Source organism: Pygoscelis adeliae, unplaced genomic scaffold (assembly GCF_000699105.1).
Source record: "Pygoscelis adeliae isolate BGI_AS28 unplaced genomic scaffold, ASM69910v1 Scaffold174, whole genome shotgun sequence".
NCBI lineage: Eukaryota > Metazoa > Chordata > Aves > Sphenisciformes > Spheniscidae > Pygoscelis > Pygoscelis adeliae.
The window spans coordinates 840,127-859,760 of record NW_008824676.1 but is presented as its reverse complement, the minus strand read 5'-3'; the positions used below and the strand labels follow the sequence as shown (position 1 = coordinate 859,760).

The following is a 19,634-nucleotide window of genomic DNA, read 5'->3' as shown; positions in this document are numbered from 1 at the left end:
ATGGCATCTTCAGCGAAGTGAGAAGGTGACAGAAATAGGAAATAACGGTATTTTGAAGGAATCGGGCAGATTAGAGATGTACCTCCTTGGCCACAAGCACTTTTTCAGGCTTTAGCTTCTAACCATTATTACTTCTTATACTTTCTCCATTAATTTAGAAGCCAGATGATATTTAGTGGTTAGTCTTCTAATAACTCAAACTCTTACTAGAAATAAAAACACTGAGTACTATAAACATGAAAATAAACAACTTCCCTAGTGCTGCATTTGCTCTCTCCAGCAGTCTTTAGATCAAGTCCAGCGGCTCTCTGGGAATATATGCTTATTGATCTCAATACACAAGTGTAAGACAGGATGAAGATGAGACAAGCCTCAAAGGCTCATCAAAGGCTCCCAGCGTACAGTATCTGCCAGCAATTCAAGTGCCCCTTCTCTGCCTTTTCAAGGCACCCACACAGAAACATTTTACACAGCAATACTCTAATTAAGGTATCGCACTGCTTAATTCTGTTATGCAGTCCCCAACCCAATACCCTGGCCGATATGCTCAGTCCTGGGGAACCCCACCACTAAAGAGCCTTTTGGCGTTTGAAGACACTAAGCAAACCTCACAGCCAGCTTGCCAACCCCGAGGGAAGCGAGAGAAGGGTCCAGCTAAGACCATTCTTTAAGCTACCGGTTGAACTAGGACATTTGCTATAGAATACATGCGCACCCGCAGACTTTCAGCAACCTTTCAGTATTTTACTGGAAGTTCAACAGATCAACCCTCACTAGAAACAAAGCAGCTGAAGGGGAACAAGGGGACGGGACTACTGTCAAAGCTGGGTCAGACCTTGCTTACGCATCAAAGCATGTAAATAATTTTGCACACACATGCCACTTACCTCAGGAAGATTTCTGAACAATACGACAGCTTATTTTGCCCTCCGACCCCGAACGAACGTCAGCCTTAGGATACATAAAAAGTAATGAACTGATTAAACCTAACAGCAGTGAACGTTAGTCATCTGTAGCTTGGACTAGCAAATAATTTCCATTATCATAGCCTCTGCATTATTTGAACACAAGCAGCATTATGGTTCCCTTTTAGGACTCCTACTCCGTCATGAGAGAGATCAATTTCTCAGTGTGACCTTCCCCGTTAAGAACAAAACCCAGGAACCCCGGGCCAAGCAGCTGCACCGCAAGCGCTCAGCCTGCGAGAGCCACGTGCACCCGGGAACACCACGTAAGGGTAATGCCACTTAAAAAGACGGCATTGCATCCTAACGGCAGTTTTGTGATTTTTAGCTCCTTGTGCATAATTCTACCCCATCTTCCATTAAGTGAAACATGTGACGGTTACCTCTAAACATTTATTTAGATCTATGTACATAGTATCATTATGGAAGGTATGCGTCATGCAACCAAGGAAATCACGGAAGAGTCTCATAAACAATATAAATTTGACTAATCTTTTACAAAGATGAGAATCACTAGGTTATCAAATCTCTCAGGTATAAATATTATGAGGTAAGCAATACTTAAGATGAGGCACTTAAACAATAACCCAAAAGGTAATTAGTGTACAAAATTATAAACAGGAACAGTTATTCATATTGCCCTCAGTTATATTTAAAAATGATTTATATTCTATATACACAGTGTGTTACATGCCTTACACCCCCCCGCTGAAGCAAAACATTGAGGAAGCGTGAAAGAAACCAAGTCATCGTCGCATGCCACCGACTACAGTACAGGTAGGCGAGCATCCCGCAGTATGCAGTGATACAGTGAAAAAACAGGGCCCCTCGGAAAGAACGTTTTTCTAGACAATCCCCAGTTTTCTGCTTGGAGAAAATACGCTAACAGAAAGTTAACTTGGTATTAACATACAAATCTGCCAAGCCAGAAGAGAACCACCCTACTGTGTTCAAGGAAGGAATGCCAATTAGGACAGGATTTAAGCCTTAGTGGGATTTATGGTAATTAGAACGTAACAAATTCAACTTTACAGAGAAATTAATTATGCCAATTAAAACACTTAGCAAGTTTTACTGGGAATTCATACAGTATTATACGTATATGGTGCTGATCAATGCCCGATTTATTAAAATTACTTAGGGCACACTTCCAAGAAAATTTACCAAAGTAGTATAGGAATTCCAATTAAGATGTAAAATTAATATTTGCAATAAACATTTCCTTATCAGGATCCAGAGAGAGGAAAACAACACCCAATAAAAGAAAGAAGGCATTTATGTTCAGGTCGGGTGCATAAATGTCTAAATCCCCAGAACTGCACAGCTTGCTAGAGTTTGCCTGGGAAACAAGGTCAATATTCTCTAATAATATTAAAAAACCCAAACACTTTCAAAAGACTCAAGAATTCTCACTGCCAAACAGGTTGCATCAGCATGCCGTTCGTGACAAATCTGCAGGTTAATGGCATGGTAATTTATAATATGCTTCCTCCTCCTATGCTTTTTGAGGTGGGGAGGGAGATGGAAATTTCCAGAAGAGGTGAAGTTATTCCTATCCGAGAAGTAGCTGTATTTTGTGGGAACAATGACCCCAAGTTCACTCGGTCTTACAACAAAGTAGCTCGGATTTTATTTTTAGATGGCCTTCAGGGACCATCTATGTTTTACTTATATTTGACATTTTAAACTGAACAAATGCAAGCTACATTATGTCTTCTGTTTCTAAAGATAAGCCAGCTGAGTTTTGGAGTTTAAATGGAACAAAGTAACAGCCACAGTTACCAGAATAACAAAATTAAACTTGGCAAAAGTAATGAATTTTATTTACAAATACATGTACGAGGATTACAACAGAAACACACTAGGGAAACTCCATCTCAACAAAAGCAATGATTTATTGGTAATGGCATTAAATGAAACAGATTGACAGTCTCTGGTTATGGTCAAGCAATTATCCAGGAGTTGTAGATAAAAGTGAAGATCTCTTTGATTGTGATAAGGCCTTCCAGTGTCTTTTGCGTCCTAGTGGCTCTCTCCTTTTTTGCCAACTACCTGATAAGAGAAAAAACCAGAAACAACGTTTAACCAAAAAAGTCCCACCAAGTATTTTTTAAAGTCAGTCTCAAAATAAACAAGTGCAACTGAATTTTCAACTAAGTTAATGCATTTAAGCATGCATTATTGTCGCACTTGCAGAAGCTGCAAATCCCTCTAAAGGGTTAAGAGGGATGCAAGACACAAGAAACCTTATCTTTAGTAGTCATACAGACAGCAGAGCATCAGTCTTATTTTGAGAAGAGTCAGAAGACAGTAACTGCAACAGAACAGACCACACTTAAAAATGTGTGTTATATACCAAGCATGCAACCTTAATACACTATATAAAATAGTATCGTGGGAAGAGAACCACTGGGTGCTCAAACATAAGTTTGTTCATTTCCCTTGGCATCCTTGCCATGTACCTCACTGAGAACATTTACCTTACAATGCAGCTCAAACCTATAAAGAAATCTGGAAGTCACCTGATTTTCAGTTATTCCTTGTCAAAACATTACTCCTTACCAAGTCTCCTTCCAGTCTCCAATTCTGCAAACTCCACCTGGAATCAGAGTCAGCTTAGTGCTTCCCTTTTCTGAAAGGGCCACTGCCACTGGGCTTTGGTGAGCCCATTTGCCAGCCAACAGCAAGCGCGACTCCAGCACTCTATGTACTGCTACGCAGGTTTAAAGTTAGCATAGTTCCCTGCAGAAGGGTATCCAGTCCCCTTCGTTAAGATAACTGAACGCAAAATCCTGAGAGCAGAAAATGATGCCATTTTAGTCACTTTTCTGAAAAGACTCAGACATAATTCTAGCGCTCTTGCAGACCCTTGAAAAAATATCCATTTATAAGCCAAACTAAATTAAAAAGAAAATGAAGTCTTAAACTTTAAGACTTCAAACTGCAGGAGAGATCTTGGGCAAGGAACTGATTCCCAATTCATTTCCATCTAACTAAAGAGCAGGACTTATGGCTCTGACAAGGCGTAGTCAGAATTCACATGACCGTAGATTTGAAGATTACACTAACGGAGCATAGAATTCCCCACTACTACTCATAATAATGCTGAAAATGAAGGAGTAAAACCTCTCTTGTATTCTAACCAATTGACTCCTATAGCAAATGTGTTAAGTATTAATGACCTCTGCAGTTAAGTGACAATATACCACGCAAGATCCATACGGTCAATAGTGAAATACAGAACTAGGGGGAAAAACCAAAACAAACAAAACCCAAAACACCCACAGCCCTGAACTAGGGGAGTCTCATGGACCCGCTGGAAGTATTCTTCCCGATCTTTCCCTTTTTTTGTTTCTTGTCAAACTTCAAGAGGGAGAATTTTTCACTAACTCAGCTGACCAAAAGCAGCTGGATATCACCATCACAAAATAATTGAGATCTACTGATGAAAAGTACTTTGAAAGGCCATTTTCACCTCCAAGGAACCCTTGACCAGGAGCGTTTACCAAGCTGTAAATTCAATCTAATGCCTAAGGTCAGGAAAATTCCAATCTGACAACGTGAGGAAAGAAGAAAAAAAAAAGTCAAAAGCCCAATCACTTGCATTAAGATCCAATTAATCAAGTTAAAAAAAAAAGATAGTTAAACTTGTCAAGAAGCAATATTTATTCTTTGTGTGTTTCCAAAGCACCAAACTGTGTTCACACACAGATTAAGAAAAAAAAAAGAAAAAAGAAAAAACACAGTTAAAATATTAAAGATTAGGTGTTAGCAAGTGTGGAACATCAATGAAAAATATTGCTATACCAGTCTGAGGCAGAAATTGACAACTCGCCCATGTGTATTATCTGTGAAAATCAATCACACTGGTATGGATATTTTGTCATCACAGGTCAAAGAACCCCATTTTCTGACCATCCCACCCCACCTTCCGAAAAGGAAACGGACTATTTAAACTTAAACCGAACAATTGTCATCATTCTTTTCTCTGAAGTAGATCCATTTTCCTTCCTTTTGCAGAAAAAACTGCCATCTAGTGCATTCTAAGGTGGTGGTTACAGCCTGTAATTCCCACACAAAAGATGGTTTTGGAGCAGGCTTTTCTTCAATCATTTGGCTTTTTCCCCCAAGCATCAGTCCAGAGCCTGACAGTGAAGAAACCACAACCAACTCTACGGTCTACTACCAAGAGTAGGATTGGAAACACTTTATTACTGAACCTCCTGGAGCAGAGTTGGTTTTGTTTGTCTTAAACACACATAAAAAGATCGAGCAAGTAAAATTAGTAGGATGCTGTTGGAGAACCCTAGTCAGGCCACATATGTACAAACACTCACAACTCCTCACTGTGTCTTCCCTGAGCAGGTGCCCAGTGCCACTAGAGGGACAACAAAGAGTAGTACTTTGCAGCCCATTCTGTCTTGCCCACTATTTACTGAAGGGTCACAACAAAGAACACTAAGCTCCCATAAGATACTAAAAAAAAGTCAAGTCTTGGTAGAGCATTTCACAAGCTGCATCTCAAACAGCTTTACAAAATTCAGTACAGGCTGAAAAATTAGTTACAGAAAATAATTTGTAAGAGTACTGTATGATATGCCTTTAAAATGTCAAGTTCAGGATAACAGTGGGATAGAAATTTGTTAAGACTGAAAGGTAAAGAGAAGTGTTTAAGGTGACATTTGGAGTGGGGAATGGAGGGGAAAGATGAGTTCATGAGTCAGAAGATAGAGAAGGCTTTTCCTGATGGTAGAAGGTGCAGAGAAGGCAGCTCTTGCATCAGTGCTGAGATTGTGGAAAGGGTGAAAGAGATGCTAGATGAGCAGAGGGAGCAAGGAAGGGAGTAGTGCAAGACCACTTCAATCTTATTATTACTTTTTAATTTCTTCTGCCTTTTTAGTTCTTTAGAAATGGGAAGTTAAGCTGAAAAAACAAACAAACAAGATGTTACAAGAAAAAAAAAGCAGCAGCATATAGTGCATATAAGCAGTTATGAATAGAAAGAAAGCCTTCACTCAAGAGGGGACAAAAAATATCCTACAACTTGTCGATATTCATCTATGCCCCAACCTCAAAACTAAGCAGCGGTATGTTTTATTTATTAATACCAGAAATAAACAAGGACTATGTTGGACATCAACGGTTGCATGCTCTTCCAGAAACAAAAGCATGTTTACAAGTTCACCACAGGAACCTACCTAATACTAAGCTATCAATCAACAGCAAAACACCCACAGAATTTGTACCTTTACACTTTTAGCTGTCTGCCCCACAAAGCAGGCCAACTGAGCATCTTTAAGCATCAGAACCAAATCTCAAATGCGATCTACTACAACTCAAACGCAGTCTACTGTAGTGGTTTGCATGATCTGCCTTAAATCAGACCCTGTGTGGCCAAGAAACAACAGCACGCTTCTAGTGTTAAGGATATTTTTTTAAAAACAAACATGCCTTTAAAATCAAGCTTTTCCACAAGCACTTCAGAATACATTAGATACGTGTAAGAAGGGAGTATTTATTCTAGTCCTCCACTGTTGAGGGCCTCTTCATTTAAACAGGGCAAAGAATAGGTCTCTCCCCACTACTCTCTGTGCTTAACTCACTACGCTGCAATCCATTCTAAGCAGGAATTTTTTCCTTGGTGTCCCCCTTTGCCAACATTCCAGAGACTTCCCTCCTCCCCAGAGGATAAAAATCAAGTTGTGCAAGGAGCAGGATACACACAACATACTAAAACAAGTTTTAAAGCAGCTTTTATAACTTACTCACTCAACCCAGCAATACCAACTGCATGCAAGAAAATGAGAGAAGTGTTTTACAGCGAGACCAATCATTCACTGGAACAGCTTCCACAGGGACACGGCCGAGTCCCCATCGCTGGAGGTTTTCAAGATGCGATTGGACAGGGTGCTAGGTAACCTCATCTAGGCTGCCTTTCCCATGCTAGGTTGGATCAGGTGATCTTCTGAGGTCCCTTCCACCCTGGGCTGTTCTGTGATTCTATGTACGTCCAAACTAACTTGAGGCCAAAATCACTAGTGAAGGACTGACTTACCTACACCTGCTTAGCACTTCTGTTATTTTTCAGAGTAGATGAATTTCAGCTTCCTATTTGATAGTATAAGGACTGGAAACAATGCCTCATTTATATTAAACACATGAACTGACTCCCTGATCCAGAAGAGGTGATTCTTCTTACAGCCCTGTTGGTGTTAGCAGAGCACCACATGAGCAAACGTGAGTTTTCCTCAACTGTCTGAAGGACATGGGAGCTGCAGTTATGCACCTTAATAATCAACGGCTGAGTGGTAAGCTGCTATAACTAAAAGTGTGCATTCAGATCCCACCCCAATTGGGAAGCAAAATACATTAGCCTGATCCTTAGCAGAAGTCATTCAAACGAATGTGTTGGTTTTATTTTTTACTTTGAAACTGAACATGCATACAATCAACTGAGCAGCGATGTGATCAATCATAAAAACATGACTGGAATCACATGTGTGTCCACTTCCTAATTCAAGCCCTTCAAATAAGATGTTTAACAGATTCTTACAAACACTTCTCAAACTCAGAGAAGAAAGCATTCCCCCATCTTGTTAATCATACTGCAATACAATTTCTATCATAATTAGAAGAGAAATATGAACAGTAGAGACAGACTAAGATGAGGGAGTGAGACAGATGAAAGCAGTGAGGAGTCGTGTGGGTAACTACTCAAGGAGATGAAAAGAAAAATAAGGTTTCCCAGTTAATCTACAAACCTAAATATAATTAATGCCCAACGCTATATTAAGGTTTCATAACTGACAGGATCACTGGAAGAGAGGAAACAAAAGTTAAAATTCTTAAGAGCACTGCAACTCTGCCAGACTACACATCCCATTTGCTACGATGAAATATTTTAACAGCCTATTATTAAAACTACATGTTCAGGAAGCAAAATAGGAATATTACATATAGTGTTGATAAGTATCCGAATTGAGACAGAATTAGCCACTTCATAACCCAGTAACGCCTGCTCCTCTATTGAAGGCCGTTCTGACCAGTTCCTTAACATCCTGACGTTAGCAGTACAATGCTAACACCGTGGGACTGTTTGGTTCATACACAGTCTTGTAGGTTTGCGCCCCTTCCCCTTCCTTTTAAATGGATGTCACAAGACACAAAGGCACACTCCTTGATGGTGCCAAGACATTCACCTGCAAACTTTAAGGAAACCAAAATTGTTAACTGGCATAGTATTTACCAGGCCATACAGCAGCTTCCAAGCATCCACACTGCATCTAGAACAGAGAGATCTGTAAATCCCCTCTAACTACAGTAGAGGGCTGAGATGCCCGGAGACCCATGCTATTTTTAATGCCTTTATAGGGTTGCGTGAGGGCATGTGTGAATTAAAAAATCCACTCCCCACACAAACACTGACTAGAGCTCAGACTGTTAACAGCAGTCAGTTTCACACTAAGGCAGTACTTCAGTACTGCGTCCATCAAACTAACATTTTGTCTGTCCACGCAACTTAAAATACTGTAGGAAACATGTTGTGCTCAACACTAGTCTCAAACCCATGTAACATTCTACAAAAAAAACCTGAATTGCTTTACCAAGTGCACCCCAATCAGGATTATCAATTAAAAAAATAAATCACTACTTTAACAATCAGAAGGTCAGGTTTAAAGAGTGCACCTGTTGAAAATAAACTCTCAGTACTATGGAAAGCAAAACTAATTTACAGAGTTTACAGAGAACCAAAAGTGAGACAGAGATCAAATACTGAGTCAGAGTCCCATCCCCTCACGACGATACTAGGAAGTACTGCAGATTAACGATGTTAAAATAGTAATTGCACAACTCATTGCAGGGGATGCCCTAATACCACAAGTACTGACAAAAAAGCCGTATAAAACAAAAAGTGTAAGCAGACTGTAAATCAATTAACCCATTTCTAGTTTTGGAAGAATTGGAAGTGCTATATTAGGGAGGTCTAGAATTGATAGCCAGTTAATTTTAGTACATTCGAACAACTTTTTCAATGACTTCTAGTTTCACTGAAAGGCAGCAGAACTTGTTAAACTTCTATTCATTAACTTAATTATTACCTGCAAATATATTACATTTTAAATGTAGAAGTTAAGATCAAGTTTTGACATTAAAAATTCCAGGTACGTGACATGTTGGCGAGTGTCTGTTTTTAACCTTCTGAAGTTACAGGTTATTTGTATAATAAATTCTGTGGTGCTTTCCATGTTACTGGTCACCTACACAGCAGTTTGTAGGCAGGTGTTACAGCAGTATGCGCCCTTTTATAAAGACTAGTAAGTTTTAAAGCAGTTTATTTTAAAAGACTTATTACATTTTGATAAAGTTGTAAGTAGCTTTGAAGTTTCAATCCTTACAAACCTGTTTCACATTCTCAAAAAAAAAAAATCAAGAATTGAGAGTGCCTTATTGTTCAGCACTAGTGTTACAGTATGACTTTAGACATGTTGTTTGCTTCTTCATTTCCTCTTTAAAAAGCAGATATGTTTAATATAACAAGACAACTTGTGACCAAATATTTTTCAGATCTCAAGCTTAATGTTGCCCAGTGAAAAAAATCCTTCAAAGTAGAAGTCAAGTCAATCACAAGGAGTCTGTTTAATTTGTACATGCAATTGCTTCTCTGCTTCCTGAACACCATCAGAAAGCAAGTTTCAAAAATCAAGACATAAATCTCTCAGCTGTTAAAAAAAACCCTCAATGTTGTCTATAGTGTATGTAACTTGACAGGCCTTCAAGTTTTCATATATACACATTCTTATCTGTTATTTTTACAAAGTTGATGAACAAAAGCTTGTAAGCAAGACCAAAGATCTGTAAGATAAAGCTACACATTTTCTTTTGGATGCCAAAACCACCTTAAGTTGTGGAACTGTAGCAACAACTAAGTGTATTTGTTCCATCAACCCATTTTTGAATAGGTTTGAAACATTCAAAAGTGTATTTAAGAAAGAGGACTCACTCGCTTGAAGTCATTCATATTTGTTGCTTGAACTGGAGTTCCAATAAACGTGAAGTATGTAATTCTTGTTGTCTCTTCATCACCATGATTGGATTGGACAAACAACTAAAGAAAAAACCCAAACACGAGTTAAGGTAAACTGTTCATCCCTGAATTAATACATAAAAGCACTAGGTGCCCAAGATTTTTGAACTAACCAAATTAACATTTTTTCCAATTATAAAAACCTCTGCAACCTTTAGAGAAGCTACTATCCTCTTATTTTAAATAATAATGATTATATAGAATGCTATTATTTTCGTGATAGTTTGTTAAAACACCCACACAGCTTGGATTTTCCCAGCTTCCACTTTCGACCTGACACCACATTCAGCAAGCAAAAACAGGATCTAAGAAGTCACAATTCACTATTCACTGGAATCTGGCTTGAACTAAAGTAAATATCAATTTAACTGTCGTGCTGAAGCCCCTAAGACTATTCATGTGTAGTTTACTACTACAGCTTGCATAATTATGTGTTTTACAGCATGAATACTAGATCTATGAAGTTATTTGTTTGAAACCCTAAAATATCAAGCTTCTTTTGAAATACGAACTAAGGAATTATTGCTGGAACCTTTTAAAGTGGACAAATGAAAAAACAATTTTTTGCATGAAGTAGTATTAGTAAGGAACTTGGGAGCTAGAAGAGCAATGAGGTGTTTATGGATCTTTCCACACTTTATTGTGAGCATGGAGAAAGAAGGAAGGAGAAAGAAAGCAAGTAGTGGCATCAGGAGCAGAGGGCAAAAAAAGGAGAGGGAGGACAACAGGCGGGCAGCGGACGGCATGCATCACGCCCTTTCCACAAGCCATAGCCAGTATCTGTGAAGATGCCCTTTCTGCCTCAGAAATTGCCTGTGCCACAGACCACCAAACGCTGGAGGGTACGCGTCACTACATGCTTGCCCTATACTTAGAAATTTTTTTGTGACAACACAGGATGCTTGCAAGTGCATGGTAAGCAAGATGGACTGCTGATCTAGACCAGTACAGACATTCAGCCCTCCAAGCGGCTTCACTGTATTTGGAAGACTGTGTATTTTCCTATACAAACAAGATATATGGAAGGTGAGGGTTGAAATGCTGAATAAAGCACTCTTCAGACAGAAAGAAACAGAAGAGCATGTCAAGGACCGACTTTTGTCAAACAGAGGTGAACCGGAGCGTGTTCAGAGGTTCTGTTTCAGTAATGATATGAAAAGTTCCAAAGTACAGAGAAAACAAATGCCACTGAAGTAGCAGTAATGAAGATAAGCACACAACAAATGGGGAAAAACAGCATTAGATATGGTGAATTATATGGATTAGAAACTACAGGGTATAGAATTAATAATAAAAAAACAGGTAAGTTAACTAACAAACCTAGCAGTGATATATATATAAATGAAGTACGAACTTGCTAATACTGACATAGAAATGTTCAGTAAGTATTTCTTATTATACATGGCAGAAAAGCAGGACAATTTGTGTCTGACAACCCTGCCTCCTCCAGTTCATTAGGAACCACACGGAAGATTTTTATCCACAGGACTGTGTAAGCGAGCAGAACTATCACCCACACTGAAAAGCCAGGTGGTGGACAAGATGACCGGCCATCTCATTTTTAGGAGGTCTTAAATATAGAATCCAGGTTTAGCTAGGAAACGAGGGGAGTGCTACTGCAATGCCCACACGTAAAGACTGCAAACAAGCAGAACATCTATTTAATCACCTTATCACTTGGCTGGTGTTTGCACATCATCCTGTCTAAAACTGACACAGGGTTTTATTAAAGAACAAATACGTAACTTGTCCTTGTCAGCACAGCTTTGTAGAATGTAAGCCTACGTGACCAAACTCCATTTCATTTGGGGGAGGATAAAGGTGGTTGCATTTAAATAATTGCTAGTAAAACATTGCTAAACATGAAAGTAGCTGACTGATCTAAAATGCAGTCCAACAATAGTAATTTAGAAGTTTACTAGAAACCTTTTTATATGAGAAAAAGTGTGATGAAAAGATTGAGGGTGGATCAATGTTTTGGAGTTACCTGTAACTCATAATAAGCCGGTGATTTCTGTGGCCAGCCCACTAAAATACAGTTTAATTCAATCAACTATAAGTCCATACATTTGCAAATACATAATTCAGGCCATGAAAAGCATTTCCATAGAAAACAATTCAGGGGTCATACTGGAAAAACAGTTCAACGCAATACTGCAGGAAACAAGGCTAGTGCAGCACCAGGATGATGCCAAGCATAAAGCAATTCCAGCATCAATTTAGTCATCGCACGCACTGCACTAGAACCTGTATTTTTAAAATGGAAGGGAAGAAACCGCACCTGCATTTAAGAGTCAAAAACCCTATGTGAAATCTGTGGAAAGTCTCTTACAGCAAGAGAATTAGAGAGCTCATTAGAAGACAAAGGTGCTTTGATTACAGCATTTAAGAACCCTCACAGAGAGCAGGTACTGAGTTTAAAGACATTGCAGCTACTTCACTTGATACTCAGAGAATTCTGTCATTTCTGCAATCAGATTACTGAGAAACTGGATTCCTTGCCTCCTCAACTCTTCAAATGAAGACAAGATGCCTTTCAAGAAGGTAGTTAGTAAAAACGCAAGTTGTGTTAAACAGCACACTAGCTCGTGAAGAGGTGAAAACGAACCTTAGGTCTCATACTAGGTCAAAAGAGACCTTGCATGCACAGGGCCTTGTCTCACCTTAAATTCCTGAAATACTTCTGGCATAAACATACAGTATGCAATCCGCAGAGAGAAACTAAGAACATTTACAATGAAATCAACAAACAGGCAGAGTGCTTTAAAAGCCTACGAAGTTTTCAGCCTGCACAGACCTCAGAACAGAAACTTTACTTACAGTTACACTGTTAACATTCTGAAATTTTACATAGCGAAGCTGGACAATACCATCTTCTTTAATGTCATCTGGTGTCAGCTCCAGGGCTTGAGTTGGTTCACTTCTTTCTGCTTCTTCAAAATCCATAGATCGAGGAAGGTTGATAAAGATTTTTATGTACTTCGGACCTTGCCCTGTGTTAAAATATAGGAGTGGTATTCCATTGTTTAAATATATTTTCAAAATGCTGCTTGAGAAGCCCTCGCTTATCACAGTCTCTAGACACCACTCAAGGATGGCATGAGCTTCTATAGTCCTATTCTCTTATCTGCCAATCCTACATCACCCCGGATATTGAAGGACATCCAAAGTTGCACTACTCATCCACGTGTCAGAGACAGAATTCTACAAAAAAATTCCAATAATAAAAAGTCTAAAAAGAATAGTTTTGCTGTGTCATGTAACACTGGAACATTTTATGTAATTTTTTAATGTAAACTGAGTTACCATAAAAACTAAGCTATACCTTTCAGTAGCTCTCACATTAATTCTTGAATTAAATGTAAGTTTCTCTTTGCAGCATATCGAACTATAGTAAATGCTTGTATTTGTGTCATACCAAACACCCATGCATGAGGTCAGTGGAAAATGAATGAGATAATTTGTTATGGAATTAATTTACAAGTGTACTGAAGCTGCTGTGGGATTCTCAGAAGGTGAAAGGTTCCAAGGACAACAGTGTCATTTTCAGAAAACTCAGCTAAACATGGGCAAAGCTTTGGTTTCAAAGATATGATTAAACAGACACCTCACTCACCGTTATCTGGCCCCTGAAGTTTCATAGAATAAAGCTTGACAGGTTGACTAAAAGCTACAGTAATAAGCAGCTGTGAAGAAAAAAAGTTGCTGTTAAACACTGTTTTCTTCATTCTTAAAAACAAACATAGCATAACAATTAATTAGAAATAAGTCGGAGCTCTGAAATAAAACTAAGTACTTACCTTCACTATATTCCACACACGCACTAGTCTGTCACTTTAAAATATCAGCAAATGCTACTCCGCTTGGAATTTTTTCCATACATAAAGGGATGTGAAACTGGAAATGCTAAAACTACCTTTGTATACTAATTTTACTTACATTCTACCACCATCTCCCACTCTTACTTACACTACCATAAGAACATAAAGTAGGCAAGTTCTTAAAAAAATGCTTGCAGACCAGACCATCGTTGAAAACATCTCATTTAAAAATATCTACTGTACCTGCTCGTCACAGTCTGATTCCAAGTAGGTAGAGTCTTTACGTAAACAATTATCAAATCCGTGCTCATCACTCTCATTAAGACATTCACAGCCGGCTTTATTGATAAATGGCATTAAATCCATCTGAAAGTAAAAGCAAGAGTATTGCTGAGTGCACGATAAGTGTGCCATGAACTCATCTGGGATTAGTAAGTACTGGAATGAATGAAATTCTTCACTCAACAGATTAAAATAACAAGACACACAGAAAACCCTTTATATCAAAAGACATTACAAATAAAAACCATGAATACTATAGTACTCGGATGTATCCTGTTCATAACTGAACAACATTTTTCCCCTCCATTCAAAATCCCACACCCCTGGAACACATGCTTGCCATTCTGTGAATAAGAAATTGGGCACAGGGAGAATTTTCAGATACTCTTTTGATAAACAAGACTACAGTATCATAAGTCACACCACAACACAGACAAACTGACATTAGACCTGGAGCTATGATCAACTTAAGAGAAAAAAAAAACCACAACAGAAATGGGCCTCCCTAAAAATATACTATATATTGCAGAACAAATTGAAAGACCACCACTATAGTTCTTACCAGGCTTTATATGCAAAGCTAGTCTTACTTTACTTCTTTTTCAGCACTGTCTATGAATTAACTTTATGAAACCTTTTCCTAGTCCTTTCTCCATATACTTTGCTAAAAAACACAGAACAACAGGAAACAGAAGCTACGCTATTCACCATGAACCACTTTGTCTTATTGCTCAGCTCTTTTGTAAAGGGTCCAACTAAAAGCTGTAACATATAGGCATTATCAGATTAAAGCAGACCGCTATTCATGCTCCAAGCCATTTAAAAGGTGGTATTATTGCAGAGGCAGAATAATCTGTATCAATTTCCAGATAACCGGAATTTTCTGCCTGCAACTAAAGTAAACCAAGTCCAAGTGAAGCACAATGAGATATGAAATACTTGATTTTTAGCCTGGCTTAAGGCCTGAAGACAGAGTATCAACATCTCACACCATAACAGTATAAATTCAAGATCAGTGTACAGTCATAGAACAGTCCAGACATAAGAAACTAAAAGGAACTTTTAGGGTGACAGCCCAAAATACCCTTCTTAAAGGCATATATTAGGTCCCAAATAATAATATACCACTCTTGGAAAAAAGCACACACTAGCTTGACAGTTACTGCACACAACTCAGGCTGTAGCTTCACAGTACAAACAGAATCCGAAAACCGGCTGCTGAGAGAATACAACTCATTTCCTGTATGCCACTTTCCTTAGCTCTTCCAACTAGTTATTCTGAGCAAAAAAAATGCTTATCCCCCTCCCAACTCCAAATGAAGGCTTAGCTTGCAACTCGCATGCTCAGTAGATACAAGGTAAGAAAAGAGAAGGAACGCACAGCTGCGCAAGAGAATAAAGATACTTTCCTGGAGCCAACGGCAGTTTGGGTCAAGCATATCCTAAAATAGCATTTCAGCCTACCACTTACAGGTCAAATGGAATTCCTGCTTGGCTCATACAGCCCTGAACGTGCTCAGGATTTGATTCGTAGGGGTAAGACACCACCTCCTACAAGATTAACTTTTAATAGAAGATGATGCGTTCATCTCAAAACCGATCTAACTAAGCAGACCTGAACTTCCTACTTGAATGATTTTCAGTGTGTTTAAGACTCCAAAGCTAACAAGCTGAACCTTTGTCTTTTGACATTCCCATGACAAACCCAGATATATTATATCCCATTATAAATGTAAGTATCCACATATAAAGTGAAGTGCAACACATGCCATGGAACAGTTAGCAAGTAGCTGAACTGTTAGAAATCCAAGTGACCTGTGCCCTTGCAGTTTATTTAAATGAGAAATATCCAGCTGGATTTGCACCCTGCTTACATTTGCCTGATAGGATATGGCTAGCTATGAATTTAAAATACTTAACCTCCAAAAAACCCGGTTTTGCATTTAACAACATAATTTTGGGTTCTATAGATACTCATCGCAGCCAAGTTTAACGTACTGGATTTGCTAATGCAAACTAATATGCACACTACAGCAACTAGCTAAGCACTGAACTGTGACATACGATTTAGGCGAAATGTAATACACCACATAACTAACTCTGTTTACACTTTTGGTAGAACAATAGACAATCTCATTTAAGGAGTAATATTACACCAAGGATTGCTTGGAGAATACCACCTAAGACGACAGCTCTAGGAAAGTGTTTTGTCACATCAGAGTTCTCGTTTACGTGTGTTTGTTAGTACAGCTGTCAGATAGGCTTATGATTTGCAACACACAATTGCCTTCAGGTAACATGAAAACACGCAGAACATGGTGAAAATAATTTCCTGAGAGCACCAATATTTCTAAGTGGATTGCTCCTTACTGGAATTTTGGCCAAAAATTCAAGTATCCCTACGAAGTTTCCATTTACCTAGAAGACATGGGCAAATCATGCAATGATAAAAAAACCTGCTCATGAATACCAATTTTTAGATTCTTTGAAAAAATGTTAAAATCAAGTTTTAGTTATGAGATATTTTGATGCAAGGTTTAAAAACCATTCAGTTGGAGAACATATAATTTAGAAATGTTCACTCTTCTTTTTTACAAATTTCTAAGAAGTTACAAGTTATTTACTTGGTTTACATTATCTGTGAATGCCTGATCAGTGGTTACTGGAGTGATATGCAGTACCCCTACGGAAGCAAAATTATATGCATTAAGCACTAAATTGAAAGCAAGTTCACATTCAGCAAGAAGTGATTCTTGTACGCTGCTTAGACCAGGCACACAATCTTTTCCAAGTATTCCTGTGACATTTTTTACTTTATATATTTTTATATGCTTGTCATTCTTTTACAGGCAAGAAGAAACCTAAAGAGAACACTTGGTAGCACCATCCACTTTTGCAAACATTAGCAATTGAAAATATATAATGAGATATCATTTAACTAACAATAGCCTCCCAAAGGCATCCTATTTTCAGGGCAAGCTGCTGTAGAGGAAGATGGAGCTGAACTGTTAGGAAGGTTAATTCCTTTGGCAACAGTCTCTCCTTTTTTTTTTTTTTTTTTTAAGAGATCAAAGAAAGAGGATTAAAGAAAGGGTAGGGAGCAAGAAGAAAAAAGGAAACCCCCAAATGAACCTACCACCACATAAACAACAGAGAGGATTTCTTAAGGAACAACGAGAGCAACTTTTCAACATTTTTGACAACCACGTCTAACAACGTCTTTTCCCATGGACATTTTTACACTTTAAAAAACATTTTGGGAAGACAGATCGGGATGCCTGAGAAGAAGAAAGAAGCAGAACAAGCAGCTGCAGCAAGAAGTTCGTCATAAAACATTAAATTCATTATTTTAATGACTAAGGGATATGCATGGAGATTCTTCTTAAAACATTTTACAATTCTATAACCATACTTACTAAATATGTACATATTAATTTTTAAATTTTGTCTGAAAAAGGAAACCCAGACAAGCGATCTTCTCAAAGCCATGGGGAACTTGCAATTTTGCCTGAAGTATTATTATTCGACTTAAGAGTATGTTTAGAAAGCAACAGGTATTTTTTTTAAACATTCAAGTTACACAAACATTAAAAAAGTTATCTTAAGAGATGCATACATATCCTTTTGGGATATCTGTATCTTCACTGTTTCCAGGATCATTCTCCAGGTGCTGTTTAATTTTTTCTTCTAAACCTACAGCATCTGCTCCTTGATACTGGTCGATTCGCACTTTGTTTCGGAAAAACAGAAATGTCGGTGTTGCCGATATATTATTGGTAGCAGCTGTTCCCTAGAAAGCATAAATTAGTTACAAGCATTACCTAAGAGTATTACCAATATTAGACAGAAACATTAGCTTGCTTCACCTAGATAAGAATGCACACACTAGATGCAGAAGCTACCTCACCTCAAACATCACAAACAATACTTGTTATTTTATGAACAGCTTTAACTTGGACAACAATTTTAAGTTATTTTAAATTCTTCAGTTCCTCCTAATCCTTTACATATTTGGGCATTCTTTGAATGGACTTCCCATTGTCAGTAGATTTGCTGGTACACCATAAAAATCATATTACTCATTTGCTCTCCAAAGTGGAGGACAGCTTAATTTAACACTTTTATTTTACAAGCTTTCTTTACACCTGCATTCCTCCCTCTCTCAAGCCGCATTCATGCACACCCAGGAATTGCAGCCTGCTGCTGTAGAAGGTGAATTCCGTTTGATTTCTACCTGTATTCATACCTGTTACGCACCCATAGTAGTTTTTCCAAAACTTCCCATAATTTAGTGTCATTTGCAAACATTGTTTCCACTTTGATGTTCATCTCTCTCCACTATAATTTGTAGTAATTCAAGACACTGCCTTTCAACATACCATTGTTAATTTTTGTTAATGACCCTTAAGTCAATCAATAGCTCACCTGCAACACTGTTGTCTGTTAAAAACAGTTGAGCAGTACTTGAGAGGAATCTAGTCCCACTAATCATATCAGTTTATTGCATTTTTCGTTTTGCTCAATAATTACACCAGTACTTGTTTGGAAAGACTTACTCTTTTTAATTCATACTGGTGCTATCTTCTGCATTCAACGGTATTATCTAAGTAGTACAAGCAGCAGGAACTGTCAAACTGTCTGTGCGCTGCTTAAATGAGGGACATCACAGTGGTAACTGCAAGAATACTTTTCTGAACAAAAATGTTGTTTGTTCACATCTTTGTGCATACCCTAATTTTGGAGAATTTTACAATATGGTTATTTGTGATTCACGAACCGTGTCAACAGCCACAGGATGCTACTCTTACTATACTGTCTGAACGGTTTTTCTTCAAGTTTCCCATTCACTACATTATCTGCTCTTTCGCTTACAACTGAAAACATGGTTTTTGAATACCAACCTGGCATTGATGCACATCTACCTCCAAAAAAGTTGCCTGGGGGTATTTGTTACTCAGAGCATTGAAAGCTGGGGCTATCCTTAAACAAGGGCCACATCTGTGAAAACAACATACAGTTTAACTTAAGTCAATCTTTTTTTGAAAAATGTCTGCCCCAAATAGAATTAGCACATTCATGTTCTTACTGATATCCTTGGTACGTGTAAAAATAACCTTCCTACCTGGCTGACAGATGGTGAGCAATCCTGGTGATACAATTAAGAATGACATTTAGAAAAACATCACGAAGTGTTAATTCCCACTTCCTCAGACAGCATCAATGTCACATGATTAGCTTCACCTATTAATTAATACCAACTTCCTATTTTCCATCTAATGGGTTTAGCTCCAGCATCTATTACTGCAAGCCAAAGTCCCGCTAACTAAAGTGACATAAGGGAGGGCAAAGAGTTGCCTGCTTTTCCTGAAACAGCAAAAAACACTCGTAACAGAAAACTAGTACTAGCACTCCACGTTACTGTAAATACTATTTTTTTCACAGGAGGCAAAATCTACATATGACTTGAAATATTTGACAGTA

At 38.2% G+C, this 19,634-nt stretch overlaps 1 protein-coding gene across 1 annotated transcript in view; it reads right to left on the bottom strand.

Moving 5' to 3' along the window:
- Positions 1-1,341: 1,341 nt before the first annotated feature.
- The window catches only part of TXNL1 (thioredoxin-like 1), a 21,558-nt gene continuing 3,265 nt past the window's right edge, over positions 1,342-19,634 (bottom strand). Inside the window, exons 3-10 of the mRNA XM_009323114.1 lie at positions 19,055-19,151; positions 17,770-17,943; positions 14,115-14,237; positions 13,667-13,736; positions 12,871-13,043; positions 9,967-10,071; positions 3,528-3,564; positions 1,342-3,017 (exon numbers count right to left, since the gene is read on the bottom strand). Coding sequence (XP_009321389.1) covers positions 2,917-3,017; positions 3,528-3,564; positions 9,967-10,071; positions 12,871-13,043; positions 13,667-13,736; positions 14,115-14,237; positions 17,770-17,943; positions 19,055-19,151 — 880 coding nt within the window. The 3' untranslated portion in view covers positions 1,342-2,916. The remainder of the gene's footprint in view (positions 3,018-3,527; positions 3,565-9,966; positions 10,072-12,870; positions 13,044-13,666; positions 13,737-14,114; positions 14,238-17,769; positions 17,944-19,054; positions 19,152-19,634) is intronic.